Source organism: Astatotilapia calliptera, chromosome 7 (assembly GCF_964374335.1).
Source record: "Astatotilapia calliptera chromosome 7, fAstCal68.1, whole genome shotgun sequence".
NCBI classification, from domain to species: Eukaryota; Metazoa; Chordata; class Actinopteri; order Cichliformes; family Cichlidae; genus Astatotilapia; species Astatotilapia calliptera.
The window spans coordinates 8,408,672-8,425,995 of NC_137428.1; the positions used below are offsets into that span (position 1 = coordinate 8,408,672).

At 39.4% G+C, this 17,324-nt stretch overlaps 1 protein-coding gene across 1 annotated transcript in view; it reads right to left on the reverse strand.

Annotated features, from left to right (window-relative positions):
* Nucleotides 1–3,629: 3,629 nt before the first annotated feature.
* Nucleotides 3,630–17,324, reverse strand: part of megf10 (multiple EGF-like-domains 10) — a 59,523-nt gene continuing 45,828 nt past the window's right edge. The window contains exons 19-25 of the mRNA XM_026172746.2: nucleotides 15,838–15,966; nucleotides 14,523–14,750; nucleotides 11,319–11,425; nucleotides 11,086–11,209; nucleotides 9,894–9,938; nucleotides 9,602–9,811; nucleotides 3,630–8,054 (exon numbers count right to left, since the gene is read on the reverse strand). Coding sequence (XP_026028531.2) covers nucleotides 7,888–8,054; nucleotides 9,602–9,811; nucleotides 9,894–9,938; nucleotides 11,086–11,209; nucleotides 11,319–11,425; nucleotides 14,523–14,750; nucleotides 15,838–15,966 — 1,010 coding nt within the window. The 3' untranslated portion in view covers nucleotides 3,630–7,887. The remainder of the gene's footprint in view (nucleotides 8,055–9,601; nucleotides 9,812–9,893; nucleotides 9,939–11,085; nucleotides 11,210–11,318; nucleotides 11,426–14,522; nucleotides 14,751–15,837; nucleotides 15,967–17,324) is intronic.

Sequence of the window (17,324 nt, forward strand, 5' to 3'; positions counted from 1 at the left end):
ACTCTGATTTTTTCTATACCAGTGCACCAATGTACCTTTAAACAGCTGCTTTAACTTAGTGACAATCATTAAAGGTGGAGGAGTTTACACACTGAGGACATGAAAAAGGAAAGCTGCACAGATAAATAAAAATGGTTATTTAATGCTTGCGTACATTTCTCATTAATATGCCAAGCAATGGAATCCCAACAAGGCCCATTTTTCCTGTTATGCTGTTTTGATGTGCATATGTTTACGTTTAGTGTATAAAATTCAGTACGGATCCTCTCGGTGTGAGTTGTGTGCTTTTGATTGTGTTTGTTGGTGTCAGGCCTTATATTGGTTTCCCGAAAGTTTTTTCTTTTTAACTGAAATTACAACAATAAAAAGACATGAACGAATATGAAGCACAATCAAATAATTTTGTCTGTTTTGTATTTTTTGGTCATTCTTTAAGGCTTTCTGTAACGTGAAGGGAAGAAAGCGCAAGCAAAAATAACCAGTGGTGTAATGAATTAATGTGTTAATTATCAGGTTAGCTATATAGGTAAAGCTATAGCTATAGGTATAGGGTTAGGGTAGTCCCATAGTATAGGATTAGGTACTCTATAGGTAATACTCTATAGGTAACTCTATAGGTAATCCCATAGTTGATTGCAGAGCTAATATATTTGCTAATATGATAGCAAATCCATGAGCTAACAGGAAAAGCTTCTTCAGCTCTAAGACCCCAACTGTCTGCCATCTATAATCCAGTTTTGAGATCCCTTCCCAGACGCCTTAACGCCCACTCACATCCTGGGCCATTTGACCACAGTAAATCACATGATAGGGGTGGGGCTAGGTCTCACAATGGGTTCATCTGAGACCTTGGCTGATTGTGACCCACACCCGCTTTCACACTTTAGCTCTTGTGATTAGGAAGAGGATCAACAGAGGGTCCATGACCCTCTTGGGGACACTCCCATAGGGCTTAAAATCTGGGACTCTCCACCAATTGCTCTTAGAACTAAAGCTTCTCAGATGAGAGGTGAAACATCTTCAAGAAAATTAAAGAAGTCCAGATGCTTTTTTTCTTTCTGAGCTCCATCGACTATGATGACCTGGATGACTGAAAAAATTAACAGACACACCACAGGAGTAACAACCCTAAATATAACAAATACTGAAAAGGTATTAGAAATGAAACAGGCTACACTGAAAAAAATGAATGGTTAGATTGGATATTTTGGACCGCCTACCAAGAAAATGTCTCATGCACAACCGCTAGACCAACCCTAGCCACATCACAATTTCAACTCGCATCAGAAAATAGTTCAGCCATCCTGGCACGCATGCCGAAGATGTTCAAGTTGTTCGCTGCCCCCGAATGAAACCTGCAAACTGCTGCACTATCTTTACCCACCTGTAAAACCACAAACCTCTCCAAATGTTGATTACTACCCAGGAAATTACACCTGTTTTTATAGGAATGAATTGAATTGAATAGTGTACTTATATGGGTTTATTTTACAGGATAATAATTTTGGTCATGTGTCATGTGATGGGCCAATGGTATGACTCCCTTTAATGGGTTCCATTTATTTCCCCACAGCATGAAATAGCAGAGAGGCCAGTAAGAAATCACACTTGTTTTGGCATATACATCCTTTTTCCATCAAGGTTATTGAGGAACCAGCTGAGCTGACCCAGACTTTCAAATCAAAGTCAGGGTTTTCAATCAAACCTGTAGTGTTGGAATAATAATTTCCTCTATTTACATTTTCTTACAATGATAATCTGTACAAATGCAATAAAGTGATGCAAAAAAGTGTTGGGTTTAAGAAAGCTGTTACACATTCAAAATCAATCATATTTTATCGCTGAGATATCTAAACATCACATGCTCATAGCTGGACTGGCCATCGGGCATACCGGGCATTTGCCCGGTGGGCCGCTGGCGATTTTTTGTTTTTATGGGCCGATGGATTTTTTATTTTTTTTAATTTTTTTTTAGGAAGGGTATATATAATGAAAGGTGTTGGATTGGCCAATTGGTCATGATCGACTCTGGGCTGGACCAATTACAGCCGAGGAGGCCGAATGCACCCGCTCCCTTGTTTAGCAATCACGTGATTTTCGCGCATTGCATGCCGGGAATTAGTGGCAAAACAATCCAAGTACCGCATCAAATGCAAGCATTTGCAGCACCGCAAAACGTTCATTCTCCGGTTCCAATACCTTCTTGTTTTTTCTTTGCCGCACAAAAAAGGAATGTACAAAACAAAAGGAAAAACAATGCCGGTCCGTACAAAGACAGACTCGACGAAAAGACAAAGAAAAGATACGAGGAAAAAATCAAAGGAGTGAAAGGGTCAGACCCTTACGAGCACACAGAGTAGACAAAAGACGTTAGCGTGCTGCCCAACTTTCACCACGCTCATATTTATAATTATATGGTTCTTGGAGTGAGTGCATACACTCATGAAGTTTAGTAACTTCAGGTCACTGCAACAAGCCCAGGTACAGTTGACGGATGGGTACAGGACCTTGAAACGCACCGTGTAGAACGAAAGACCATCGTACGAACAAAGGTAAGTTTACCAGTCCCACAAATCGTCGTCATAAATACACATTCTTTAACAGTTTATTAATATAACCTTTGAGCTCAACGGTAATTAATTAGTAGTGGAAATAATTTCTGGTAGCATTACAGAAATGTAGCAGTGACAATAACACTGTATGCTGTAATCGCACTGGACAATTAGTGATACAAAACAACTGTTTTATCCTTTGAATAAAAGTATATGTTTTTGTCAATGTACCATGGTAATAACAGAAGCGAAACGCAATATTGTGTCAGGACAATTTACTATTTATGCACAATAAATAAAGGAGCATAGCACGACAATTTCTGTTCAGCGCCAGACTTGCTTGTAACCTATATCATCAATTATGTTATGAAAAATGACGTATTAACTACTACAAAACTCTGACCTTTGTGGGAATGCTTGGAGCAGACTAACCTGTGAGCTGGAGTGTTCTGAGACGTTATATTTGGTATATCCAGACCATCCGTCGGCTCTTACTTCGGAAACATGGCTTAAAAAATTTCTCTTCAACAACGTAATCCGATAAAAAAAAAAAAAACGATCTCTTTACCGGCTTATCGTGGCTGTCATGCGACCGGCTATTGCAGTTAATAATACAACAGCTTCTTGCCATTTTTTGTGTTTCTTTTTATCGCTGTGTAACTGAGTTCAATTGAAAGCCTGCGTGCGCTAGTACCTCTTGCCACAAGTTCCCAGAATCCTTTGCGGTTTTACCCCTGAATGACGTCACATTTTCAATCTTTATCCTGGTAGTCAAAATGCCCGGGCCGATTTTTTGTCCCAGTCCAGCCTTGCACATGCTAAAAGCAAGCGAAAACATCCCATTGAACATGGACCCTGAAGCAGCAGGGTGGGTAACAAGTTACTTTTTAAAATAAAACTGTGTATAACAGCTAGAATAGCCATGTATCTAGCTCAGAAAAGTTGTAAATAACAACAGGGGCCACAGAGTAATGAAAGCGACTGCTATGCATGCATATGTATAACTGATGGTATTTATGAAGTAGAATAATCACAAATGAATCATTACAATTTGAAATTAAATGCAATGCAATCACCTTTTCCTACATGCTGTATTTAATCACCATAAAGAAAATATCCTATAATTAGTGGTAAATTACTGAAAATCATAGTATTCAAAACACTGTTAGAATGAGAATCTCAAAACGTCATGTGTTATGTACAAAAAATAACAAACAAAAAAGCAAACAGAAAAACAAAATGTTTTTTAAATGGCACTTTGGTTTACTTGTGTACTGATACAACACTGACTGCATTTGCTAGGATTACTAGGGATAGGAATGCTGAGAATTTAGTGATCCCTGTTTCATTATCGATAACACTTATCGATTCAATTCCTTATCAGTTCAATAAGTTCAAAACTTATCAATATGTTTTCATCGGCTCTGCTTTGAGAGTCACCACCATCGCTAGCATATAAAAATATATCACATCTTACATGTGCTCTATTGACCACACAGTGTGTGCATGTTGCAAATGTTTGTGCATGTTGGAGATATTTCTGCTCTTTTTGTGATCAGTTTTGGGATCCATCCACTCTCTTCCGCTTATTCTCGCTGGAGCCTTTCCCAGCTCAGTTTTACAAAAAGTAATTATTACACATATTACACAGAACATTTTTCACACTTTAAAAAAAAATGCTGTATGTTACTTAATTACTCCCAGGAGAGAGTAATTCATTGTACCACTCATTACATTACTTTCTCTGTAAAATAGCTGAAACACACTCTCTCATAATTACCATTTAACAAGATAAACCTGCTACTACAACTCAACACAGCAACACAAATACATGTTCTAATGAGGACAAACATATGATCTTTCTCTTAGTATTTAGGTATGAATACAAAGCAAAGGTGAAAACCGGCAGGAAGAGACTTTAAAGTAATGACCAGAGTGATTCAAACATGAACAGGTAGAAATGGAGACTGCAACCTGACTGCTCATTTGTATGTTACTGTTGATGTTAAGGGTCTTGGTGCTGGGCCGGCATTCACTCAGTTTTTACTCTTGGTTCTTGGCTAGCTTAGCATTAGCATGCTGTCCGTGCAGGTCTTTTTGTGCAGGCTGAAGTTGTGTTAGCAGCATACTGTGGTTGTTTTTGTCTTGATATAGTTTAAAGTTTACCATCACACTCTCGTCCTTTTGTGCAATAAAAATAAATGTCCACATCCATGCTGTAGATTGTGCTGCTATTTTCCTTGTCTGACACACAAACTGAAATCAGCTGAGTGTAGTGCAAGTGCAACTGGAACCGGTAAGTGAGATCGATGGGCAGGCAGACTAACAATTCTAATGAATTGGACTACTGGAGCAGGTTCTCTACAAGAACCAGTTTTCTATATAAAAACATCAAATACATTTTCAGCTGCTATAATCTTCAACATTTCATCTTCTAAAAACAATCATGTAACCTTTCAGAAAGTTGCTTAAACTCAATCAAATAACCCATATACAATTCTATTGCAATAAAACAAAAGAATTGATGGGTATCCCATGTCATATGCAATGGTAAATGGACTGATTCTTATAGAGTGCTTTTCTACTCTCCCAGAGAACTCAAAGCACTCTATACAACATGCTACAATCACCTTCTTCTATACTTATACTGCTTCCTAACCACATTCAGACACATTCATACTCCGACGGACTGGAGGAGCCAGGATCGAACCACTAACCGTCCGATCAGCAGGTGACCTGCTCTACCTCCTGAGCTACAGCTCAGCTACTTCAGTAAGCTTGAAACAAAGTGCTCACATTTTTCAGCAGCGTACCCTGGAATTGTTTGGGATTGTGAACATCAGATTTTGAAAGTTATGGGAAGGCCTATGTTACAGCGACAGCTGCAAAAAAGCCTGAAAACCAACCTCCAATATAGGGTGAAATGCAATGCTAAAAAAAAAAATAAAGGAACACTTGAGAATATAGCATCACATCATTTACACTTATGGCATATTGATCCAGTTACTCAAGTAGCAGAGGGAGTTGTTAATCAGTTTCAGGTGCACTAGAAAGACAACATTGAAACCTCAAAACAGGAATGGTTTTACAGGTGGAGGTCAGATCTTTTTTCCCCTTTTCAACTTTTGACTGTTTTTTCACTAGTTTTGCATTTGGCTGGGGTTAGTGTCATTACTGGTCGCACGAGGTGATATTTGAACCCTACAGAGTTTGTACAGGTAGACCAACTCCAACAGATGAGAGCAGGTTCACCCTGAGTAGATGTGAACATTATGCTGCAACTTGTAGCACTGTTTAACATCACCAATTTGGGGGGGGGTGTCACTGACTGTCTTAAGGAGTCATTTCCGTGGAGGGATGCGCAGACCTCTGCAGGCTAGGCAACAGTACCATGACTGCCATTGGGTATTAAGGTGAAATCATGGGATCAATTGTCCAACCCTGCACTGTTGCATTTTGGTGGAGTATGCAGGCGTGGAGGATGGAGGAATTGATACCAGTGACTAGCCCCCATGCTTGCTTGACGTACGTCCATTATAAAACCTTTTGGACAATATGTGTCAGTCCTTTCAGTGCTACCAAGTTGCAGGAGGAGGACACCATCTGCTGTCTCATTAGGAGCATGCCTCCCCATTGTCTGGCATGCATACACGCATGCAGGTACCATACAAACTACAAAAGTGGTGCTGAAGGTTCTACAATGCTTTTTTTAATTGGCAAGTCAAAGGCCAATTAAATTCTTGTTGGTCGTCATAATTGCCTACAACAGATAGTTTCTCTTTGATAGCACAAAAAGGATTTGTACTCATTGGGCAATAAAATACTGAGACAAATGGAAAACCAATAAATGTGGTGAAAATCTAAGGAGGAGAAATGTAGATTTACACAAGTTGGAAAGATCTTTGGCGTCATTTCTAAATAACTTTCAAGATTATTGCTTCAAACAAAAATAGGTAAATTCAAATCATTTTGATGTGTAACCACCAAAGACCCAAGCTGTCACCCTCAGAGGAAATGAAATTGGTTAGAATGTTCATGAAGAACTCAAGAGCCACCAAACACAAACCTGCCATGAACTGGAAACAGCTGGAATATTAGTGTCACTATCCACAGTGAAGTGTATTTTCATCACCGCTTATCTAGTGCTATCTAGGGTTGTGGAGGTAGCAGCCCAAGCAAGGATGCCCCCGTCTTCTCAGCCGACTCCTTCAGCCAACCCAGGAGAACACTGAGGCGTTCCCAGACCAGCTTCTCCCCTCCCCTTGTATACCCCATACTCCCAAAGCACCTGCCACAGAACATTCTGAGGGATACTGTGAAATGCTTTCTCCAAGTCCAAAACACATGTAAAATAGTTAGGCAAACTCCTGGTTCAGCATTCCATGACAAGGACAAAAACCTCACTTTTCCTCCTGCATCCAAGATTTAGTTAATAGACACTCCTCTCCAGTACCCTGGCATAGATCTTCCTAGTGGGCCTGAACCCCTGTAGTTTGAGCACACTCTCCGGTCTCCCTTCTAAACATGGGGGCCGCCACCAGGGTCTGTCAGTCCACCCCAGATCTCGATGCAACATTGAAGAGGCAAGTCAACCAGGACAACCCTACGATACCCAGGGCCTTTAGGAACTCACTGATTCATTGATTCCTGGCAGTTTGGCCACTAAGGAAGGTATCTTACCACCCAACTATGTCACGTAACCTGTTGAAGTCAACAACAACCCACCCACACTATACCACTTTCTCCAACTGGTGGTTTCCCAAAAATGCAGACGGAAAGCCTGTTTCAGCAAGACAATGATTCCAAAGAAAATCTCTTCAAAACTCCATCAAAGCTTCTGGAATGATCTTTTCAAAGCCTAAAACTCAACCCTATTGCAAACAGTGGACTACACATAAAGGTCAGTTCTGTACCAGGAAACCAACCAATTTAAATGGTCACGGTGTTACTTGGTAAGGAGGTTTATATATTTGATCCTGTATGCATAATTTTGACCTTGTGTGAATCTGAGAAAAACCCAAATAAATACAAACTTTTGAACCAACGTCTTGTTTTTAAAGTCATTAAAGATTTATGCTGTATGATAATTTTACCCTTGAAAGAGGACAGCTCAAAGAAATAATAAAAAGACCATAATTACAATGACGAGTGAAACTTTTGACCACAATTGTATATATCCGACTTGTAGTCATAATCCATAGTTATAATAATATTGTAAAATAACACATAAGGACTAGCATTTTATGGGTACATAGTGTGCCAGTTTGTAGAAGACACAGTGCTGAAGCTACAGCCTTGTTGTAAGGCCTAATCTTGGTTCAGAGTTTCTGTGTGATTATTCACTGTCCAGCTTCTTGAGCTCTGAGGAAGGACTCTCTCTGGATGGCAGGATATCGTAGTGGCAGGGGATGTGGCTGTTTCTTGGTAAATCATATGGATCCTGCCCGAACTTCACAAGGCCACTGCCATTTCTTGTGGACTGGATGGTGCTTACCGTTGAATCTGTAATCAAAGAGATATCAGTTGGCATAGTATAAGGTACAAAACTGTTGATATAAAGAACCAGAACACTATTTTAAGATGCTTACTTTTAATCATGTACCTCTATTTTTATTTGATTGAACATTTATACAAATAGAAATAAAATGTCAGAAACAGTGAGAAAGTCTAAATCAGAGAGGAACTGTGGCAATTTGTCTATTCAGTTCTTCTATTTTTTGGGACAATATTCACGTATTTCTTACCTCCACAGGCTCTTGACACAGTGTAAATGAAAATGTCAGCCTTGAAAGTATTTTGAAAAACTTAATACAAATCAAAGCATTTGTTTTTATAGTGTATGTATGCGTAGTATGGTGAGACTAGAGCCATGCTACAAAAATCAAGAGGTTCATGACCAGCCCATGTGACACATGATGTGACGTCAAAATCGCCACGAGACACTCACAGCACATAAAAGATGTTTTTTATGTTTGCATGCTAAAGTTTCCTTACCCTTGATAAGTTCATACATGATAGTTAGAATGTGCTTAATGGCACAGCTACACTAAGTAAAATAGTGGTTGGAAACTGGGACAAGACAGTGCTGTGACCAACTTGCTTCAAAGAGTGTGACCAGGTTTGTGGCCACTCACAGCTGGTTGCCATCATATAAGTGACTCTGCTGTTTGCCACGTTTTCCATGTGCCAGGTTTGCTATGCTTATTCTACTGTAGAAACATGAACAGCTAGAAATGGAGGCTACAAATCTGACTGCTCATAACTGCCTGTCAAAATTTAGGGTCTGGCAACTGGGCTGGGTTTCCCCGGCTTTATCATCACTCTGGGTTCTTGGCTAGCTTTGTATTAGCAATTTGTATTACTTTATTGTTATTAGCAAAAATAAGCCGATCGTAGCAAAAAACAAAAAAAACAACCCCCCCCCCCCCCCCCCCAAAACAAACAAACAGAAAAAATAAATAAATGAAAATTTATTATTTATTTTACCTGCCTGGTGCACAGATAACTGAAGAAGCTTTACAGTTCCAATTATGCTGTAAAGTGATTACTGAATTAAGTATAGTAATGCATTATATTACTGCATTGCTGAAAAATGTAATGTCAAGACTGTGGAGTCGAGGGTTGAGGGTATTGTGTTGTCAAACTACAGGTGACCAGTTGCTGCAGTCAGTCACCAAATGTGAAACAATCCAGTGCAATTACTGTACAACCAGCAATTTTGTTCTACCTGCAAGGGCATAGTTCTGCTATTTTCACTCTGAATGGGTTTTTAAAATGTTCATTAGCATGATATAAATCAATTTATCATGTTTTTTTTATTGCACATTGTATGAACTGATAGCTGATGAATCTGCAATCTACATCTACAATTCACTTCAAGAGTTAAAATGTTAAAATGTTAACATAGTGCAGTAGAAAAATAGAGTAATATAAATACTATACTCTGAAGATTACGTCATATTCTCCATCCCTAGTTCTGCATAGCAGTTATGCAGTTAATGTCGCAGAAAGAAAGTAGACAGCGATAACAAACAGAGTTCAGTCCTCACCAATTTCATAGACATTCTGGTTATTGGTTGGGCTTCTGCTGCTAATCTCAGCATATGGTGAATCCCGCCTAGCTGGTGATTTCATTTCCACATAGCCACATTCTGTGTTTTTGGTTATCAGCATGGGAGGATCCTTTATTGTGGCATATGGGTTTTCAGAGCTGCTGAGTGAACAGGAGCTGGCATGATAGGGTGTGCCCTTCATCAGATCTGCACAGCACAGACAAAGGATCCAGTGACAACTGAATATCAACATTAAAAATGACAGTTCATAGTTATGTATAGGACTTGCCTCTTAAAGATTTCTCCATGTAACTTCTATCACCTCCACAGGCTCCTGAAACCAAAAAGTCTAAATCAGTAGATCAATAACTGAACAGTAAAAGTAAAAATAATGTGAGAGATTTTATTAAATAGATTAGGCAAAAATCGTTTATAATATTAAGAGCTGGGGCTGAAGTAGAGCTAAAGTATTCTATTTTTTTTTTACCAGTTTTAATGTCAATACAAACACTATGCTAATAAAGTCTTATTACATAACTCCACCCACAAGCACTAGGTATGTGGACTAGTGACTGTAAGGTGACAGTGTTTGTGTTACATCGATTCAGTTCCTATCTGATTCATGGTTACAGAGCAGCTGGGGCTTATCCTACCAATGTTATGCACATTCACACCCGCTGTTAACTTAGAATTCTCACAATAGTTGTGTCTTTGGACTTTAGAAAGACAATGAGTGAAAGCACCACGCAAGATCTAAATTATTTTCACAAATGTTGAATATTAGATCAAGAAAAATATTGATCATATAACACTGACCAACTGTCCAACTCAAATAAGCATCTACACAAAACAAACTCATAAAATTGACATATTAGCTCAGACTTCTCTGTTAATATAGCCTCACCTGGTGGCATTAACCAGATATTGTATGTTAGTCACTGATGGTGCACCAATTAACACCTTAACTTAAAGAAACATCATATTACACACGTGGAAGACCACAATATTTTTCCACAGTCATCCTAAACTGGTAAAACTTATTACAAATTATAATATAATTCTATCATCTTATGTCTAAAGCGAGCAACATGAAAGAAATTAACATGTTTTCTTACCTTATACCTGCTTAGTACACAGATAATATGTAAGTGATCACCCAGAACTATACAAGCAAGAATCTACTCACTGTAGGTCAAAAATGCACATCACACAACCTGGATCCTCTATGTACAGCAGCCTCATTCAAAGTGAATGTAATAATTTAGCCTACCCTAGGTTGTTCGTGTCTGTCACAATACAGTTATGTGGAGTAGGAAATCATGCAATGTTAATTTTTTGTTTTCTTGATAATGAGCGCACACACACACACACACACACACACACACACACACACACACACACACACACACACACACACACACACACACACACACACACACACACACAACAGCTGATTATAATATTTGCAGTCCACAACTCACCCAGTTGATTTAAGCAGTCCTCGTGTTTCCACTCTGCATGTAGTGTGCCAGTATGATCAACAAGAAGAGCACATTTTCTCTGATCCATATTTTTAACGTTTACAAAAACCTGGTTGTTCTTTGCCTAAAAATGGCACAAAAATAGCTCTTAGTATGTTCGTTTACAGACAGTCAACAGAAATTGTACTCTGCAATCTCCTTGTCCCTCTGTCTTAGAGGATTTAAATCTCTACCTTTCCATTTGGACCACGCTGGGGGCTGATGCACTGGGTCAGAGTATGGTAACTAGGGTTGGAGAAATAATTGCTTAGATGGGGCTCACATGTTGCTGGATAACCACCTGAAAATTTACAGGAACTGTTAGAAACAAAGTATGTCATGTATGTATATAATTTCTTCATGTCATTGCTTTCTGGGGCAGTCTATAAAACAGTCATGTCTTTGGTTAAGCTTCACTCAAATATAGGAGACATCTGTCCCATCGTCAGTTGTTTATTTGCATTTACCATGCATTCACACTTATTCATAGAATACATCTCACATTACAAAATGTGAAAGCTTCATTTCCACAAGAATCAAGAAGACAAATTTATTTTTTTCATAATCGCAGTAAATTTAACCTCCTAAGACCCGAACTCTTTCATAGTATGCATTTTTAATTTCTCTTTGCTATTTGGGCTGATTGGGACCTGATGAATGTAAGAACAAAGAATTACCTGATTTTTTCAAAAAAAAATTTTTTGCTTCTGAGAAAACTGTGATTCACATATGAGAACATTTGTTTTAAATTTCAATAGAATAGTGGCAGTATAATGTCCTCGTAAGTGGACATCAGGCCCTTGTAGAGCAGACTTTATTATTTTGGTCTATACGACCCAAAATGTGATGTCCACATATGTGGACGCCCGGTCCTAGGAGGTTAATTTAAAAAGTACTGAAGACCTTTAGCGATGAAAAACTGGATTATGTTCAGGTGCATCAACTTCACTTGAAATATTCTTGAGCTGCGTATGTGCATGATATTAAAATAAATGGATATAGTTTAGAAAACATTTATATAAGTAATAAAGTATTTAAAGTGTATAGAGTAAATGGATGAATGTGGATTGTAGTGCTGTGGGTAGAAAGAGAACTTCAGGACCAAGACCTGTGAATGGCTTCTTTTAAATCTGGTGTGTAAATAGTTTTGACTTTTGATGAATATCAAAAATAATTTTTCCAGTTAAAGTTCAAGGAGGAATGAAATACTATAACAATACTACACATTCTACCAATTTTTTTTTTTTAGCAATTCATGCAGACCATAAGGAAATGTTCAGAGCTTTTAAAAGTATAGGGGTAGAGACAGAAAAACACATGTTCTTCTTCAGGCTCCAGGACTGCTACTGCCAAAAACTCTGGTTAGTCATGGAGTGAAGGGACTGTTCATCCATGACGTCATTGGTACCAACTGGAAAAATTAGTGTCTGAGTAGAATAATGGCAGAACTTCAATCATATCTCCCACTTTGCCACCATGGAGATAGTTAAGCCTTGATAATACTCTGTGGACACAGATACAGACAGCTGGAGAGATTCCTGTTGTACACAAGTGAATGCGCATGCGTAAGCTGGCATGCAAGCCGGTTTCAGTTGCTCCTGTTTTTCTTTCTCCATACTTTTCTTTGTCTCTTACTTATTACATAATTTCTTCTGGGATTAATTAAACATTTTGATTGTGATCATATTTTAAAGTCTACTATCCGGGAAAAATACAGGGCCATGGATATCCACCTCATACTTGTGGATAAAGTATAACCAAGGCTGATAGCACAAGAGATCTCAACAATAAATCACCAGTAATGATAATTACAGGTTGCTTGTGCTTATAGCCCACATTGTAGACAGAAAGTTTGAAGAAAAGAAGAACACTGACTCTAATCAACTGTAACAGTTACAGCAGATTCAAAAACAGAGGTAATTGAAACAGTTTTGCCTGTGTGTGTGGGAGGAGGGAGAGTGTCACTGGAGATGATCATGCCAGTAAAAACAAGTTTTCAGGACACTGTTGGGCCAGTGGGTCAGTGGCTTAAACTCAGCGGAATGACTTGGACTCCGGAAAGGAAGGAGTGGAAAGACCCTTTTGAAGTACTCAGTGAACATGTAGCTCACTTAGACAGCTTACTTAACTTCGACCTGTTAGCTGTCTAATTGAGGAGCAAAGTAAATCATGTCGCAGTCCTTGGTTTTACCCCAGGGTTCTTAACTCTTGGACTTTGATTTCTTGTTTATTGATAAATATTCTCTATTTGGTTTTTGGCTTCATTATTATTTATTTGTATCTTCTTAATAATCTGCACATATAAAAGGCATTCCCCCAGCAGAGAATCTCCAATGTGCTTAAATTATGCTGTGAAAGAGGGTGTTGGTTTAGCTCAGTGCGCTGAGCGGGCGACCACATGCTATACAGCTGAGAACGGCCGGCCCGGGTTCAAGTCTGGCCCTTTGTCGCATGTCTTCCCCCTTGTCTCTCTCTGCTCCTGCTTTCCTGTCCTGTCTTCACTGTGTTCAAAATATGTTGTAAATGAAAACTTGGCACACATCCTATTTTAAACTGAAACATTAAGATGATACTAACATTTTTTAGGTCTCTTTCTCTACCTGCAGAGGTCTAGGGATCTTTCAGGAATGGTGGTGCTGTTTTGTGGGGAATTAACTGGTCAGTAGGAAGTGATTTTATACCTAACCTAATATGTGTCGCAAATCTAACCTGCACTGCAGCAGTTTAGCTTCACAGTATAAATTACAACCTAAATTACCCCTTGAAGAAGTGACCCATCTTCATAGTACAGAAACCCCAAGGTTAACCTTGAAGTTACACCCCGATAAGCCAAAATCCTGCATTAAAGTACAGGGTTTAGGAAAGGAGAAGCAATTGCCTCTGGAAGGCTCTCATTGGAATATAGTTCTGATGTCGGGGTTATCTCATAACCCTGAGATGTACGAGGTGCTTCAACTCTTCAGTGATAAAAAAACAAACAAAACAAAACAAACAAACCTCATTTATATTTTTAACAGCTAAAATGTTATTGCTTGTCACCATGTCCAACATGTGTGATGATGAAGAGTTAGAGTGCATTGTGAAAATGTAATTCCTTTACCACGTAGCAAGAAAAACCTTCCCAAAATGATTAAGACCACGAGGAAAGTCAACTCCTGCTATTTGAGCTTCGCATAACCAGTGTTCCTTCCCTTGCTATGAAAGGAATTTTACACCTCTGGTATTTAACAATATAAGCTTAGCAATATAAGGTTTAGAACTGTAAATTTGTAGTGAGGTTAACCATTTAAAATCAATAAAACAAACAAGGAAAACAGTATAAATATTAGAAGAAATAATGCTGGTACAGCACAATGAGACCTAGTTGCAGTTTAAAACAAGTAAATATGTAAATGTACCTGTTATATTGTAATCAGCAGCAACACTCACAGCAGGAGTGTAAGTCACAGATGGCATGGTGGGCTCTTTGCCCTTCTGCTTTTTCCTGAAGATAATGAAGAGGAGCAGAAGGAAGAGCACAAGCAGCACAAGGATAATGATTCCTGCAATGGCTCCAATCTGGTAAGAGTCTACATGCATCGCTGCACTAGTCAAAGTGTTGAGGCTGCCCACCACAATCACACCAGCTGCACACAGGAGGGGGAGGGAATGTAGAATAAGAGTTAGATGTTTTTGAGTCTGTTAAGTTTAAATGAGTTAGTTTTTCTAATGGAGAGTGATTAGAGAAATCAGTAAATTTGATTAAATTAAACCTCTATAACCTCAATCCCAGAGAAGGTGGGATGCTGTGTAAAATGTAAAGTAAAACAAAAAGCAATAATTTGCAATGAAAATATGTGCAGTATTTTTTTAATAATATTGCCTAAGCAAAACATGTATAATATAAACAGAATTGGTTCCAGCACAGAACCCTGTGGAACTATTTGACTAACTTGAGTGACGAAGACTCACTATTTACACAAACAAATTGAAATCTAGCTGAAAAAAAAAACTACTGAATTATTGATGAGTGAAAAAGTGTTTGCCCTCTTCCTGATTTCCTATTTTTTTTGTATGTTTGAACACTTAAATGTTTGGGATAAAATGTAAATATTAAACAAAGATAACACAAGTAAATGCAAAATGCAGTTTCTAAATGAAGATTTTTATTATTAAGGGGGAAAAAATCCAGAGCTACATGGCCCTGTGTGAAAAAGTGATTGCCTCCTAAACCTAATAGCTGCTTGCGGCACCCTTAGCAGCAAAAACTGCAATCAGGCATTTGCGATAAATGAAAATGAGCCTTATCGTTATAGTGCTGTGGAGGAATTTTGACTCACTCATCTTTGCAGAATTGTTGTAATTAAGCCACATTGGAGGGTGTTTGACCTTGAACCATCTTTTTAAGGTCATGTTATAGCATCTCAGTTGGATTCAGGTCAGGACCTTGACTAGGCCACTCCAAAGTCTTCATTTTGTTTTTAGGTCTAGGATAGCACATCAATATGGCCTATTCCTATTAGGACAGACAAGGCTAATGTTAAGGACTTCAGAAAAAGTAAAACTCCATCTAAGTCTTTGAGTGGTAAGCTCATTACTGATTTGCACATGGTTGCATTCTGTTTATATTTACATTTTACACAGCATCACAACTTTTTTGTTTTTGTGAATTAGGTCTGTAGTTTGTGTCATTAAACAACGTTTGATTCCATTCTTACTGAAGTACATTCTCACCTTGGTCACATCGAGCTCCCTTCCAACCTGAATTGCAGTAACACGAACCAGTCATGTGATCACAAGTGGAATTATTTAGACAGTCACAGACCTGATGGCAACCATAACCATATAAACCAGGAGGACACTCTGGAAAACAGAAAAAGAAAAGAAAAAGGTTAATTCTGTTCATCTGGATGTAGTGCTATTTAGGATTGGTTTGACTTTAGCCACGTTCTAAATCAGTATAAGTATTGCAAATAATGGACCATCAATGATGGTAGGAAAGAAGCTGCAGAACTGCATTTGTGGCTTGTCAAAACTAACAACAGACATGGACCTTAAAATCTACCAAGGCAGGGAGGCAAAAGGGCAAGATCCAAAAAAAACCTAGTGTCCAATGTACACTATACTGCCAAAACATTTGCCCACCCATCAAAATAACTGAATTTATCCATCCATTCGTTTATCCTTTTTCAATGTCGCGGGGTCGCCGGAGCCTATCCCAGCTGTCTTAGGGCGAGAGGCAGGGTAGACAGGGTAGAGCTCCTTAACTGCAGGACTACAACGCCTGTGGATTTATTTCCAATATTTGTCGCATCTGCGGCAGATTTACTGCTGACTCTGATCAGGAAAGTGAGACGTCGAAAGAGAGGGAAGCGAGCCGGCGTACTCGTGCGTTTGAGGAAACGCGGACTGAGAACGGCCCTTCCTGGGATCTTCCTTTCTAATGTACGCTCACTCTGGAATAAGATAGACGAGCTGGCCCTGATGAGAAGCATGAACAGAGACTTTGCCTCCTCCTGTGTCTTATGCTTTACGGAGTCGTGGCTCAGTGAGGACATCCCGGACTGCGCGCTCAAGCTGGAGGGCTTTCATCTGCTGCGCGCGGACCGGCAGGCCGCTCTCTCCGGTAAAACCAAAGGTGGAGGTGTCTGCTTCTACATCAATAGTGGCTGGTGCACAGATGTAACAGTGATTGCTCAGCACTGCTCTCCCTCTCTGGAATATCTTTTTATTCACTGCAAACCGTTTTATTCTCCGCGGGAGTTTGCTTCATTCATCCTGGCCGCTGTTTACATCCCGCCAGACGCGGATGCGCGAGCAGCTCAGTGCGCACTCGCAGAGCAGATTCTCCACACGGAGCGGACATACCCGGACTCTCTCATCATTGCTCTTGGGGACTTTAACAAAGCCAATCTGAGCCATGAGCTTCCGAAATACAAGCAGTATATTAAATGCCCGACCAGAGAGGAGAGGACATTAGACCACTGCTACAGCACGATCAGTGGGGCCTATCGCGCGGTGCCCCGCGCTTCACTCGGACTTTCTGATCACGTCATGATCCACCTAATCCCCGCGTACAGACAGAGGCTGAAGCTCTCCAAACCTGTCGTGAGGACTAAAAAACTGGAGCAACGAGGCTGTGGAGGAGCTTCGCACGTGTTTGGAGTCTACAGACTGGGACACAATGAAGGCTGCTTCTAACAGCTTGGACGAGTTTACGG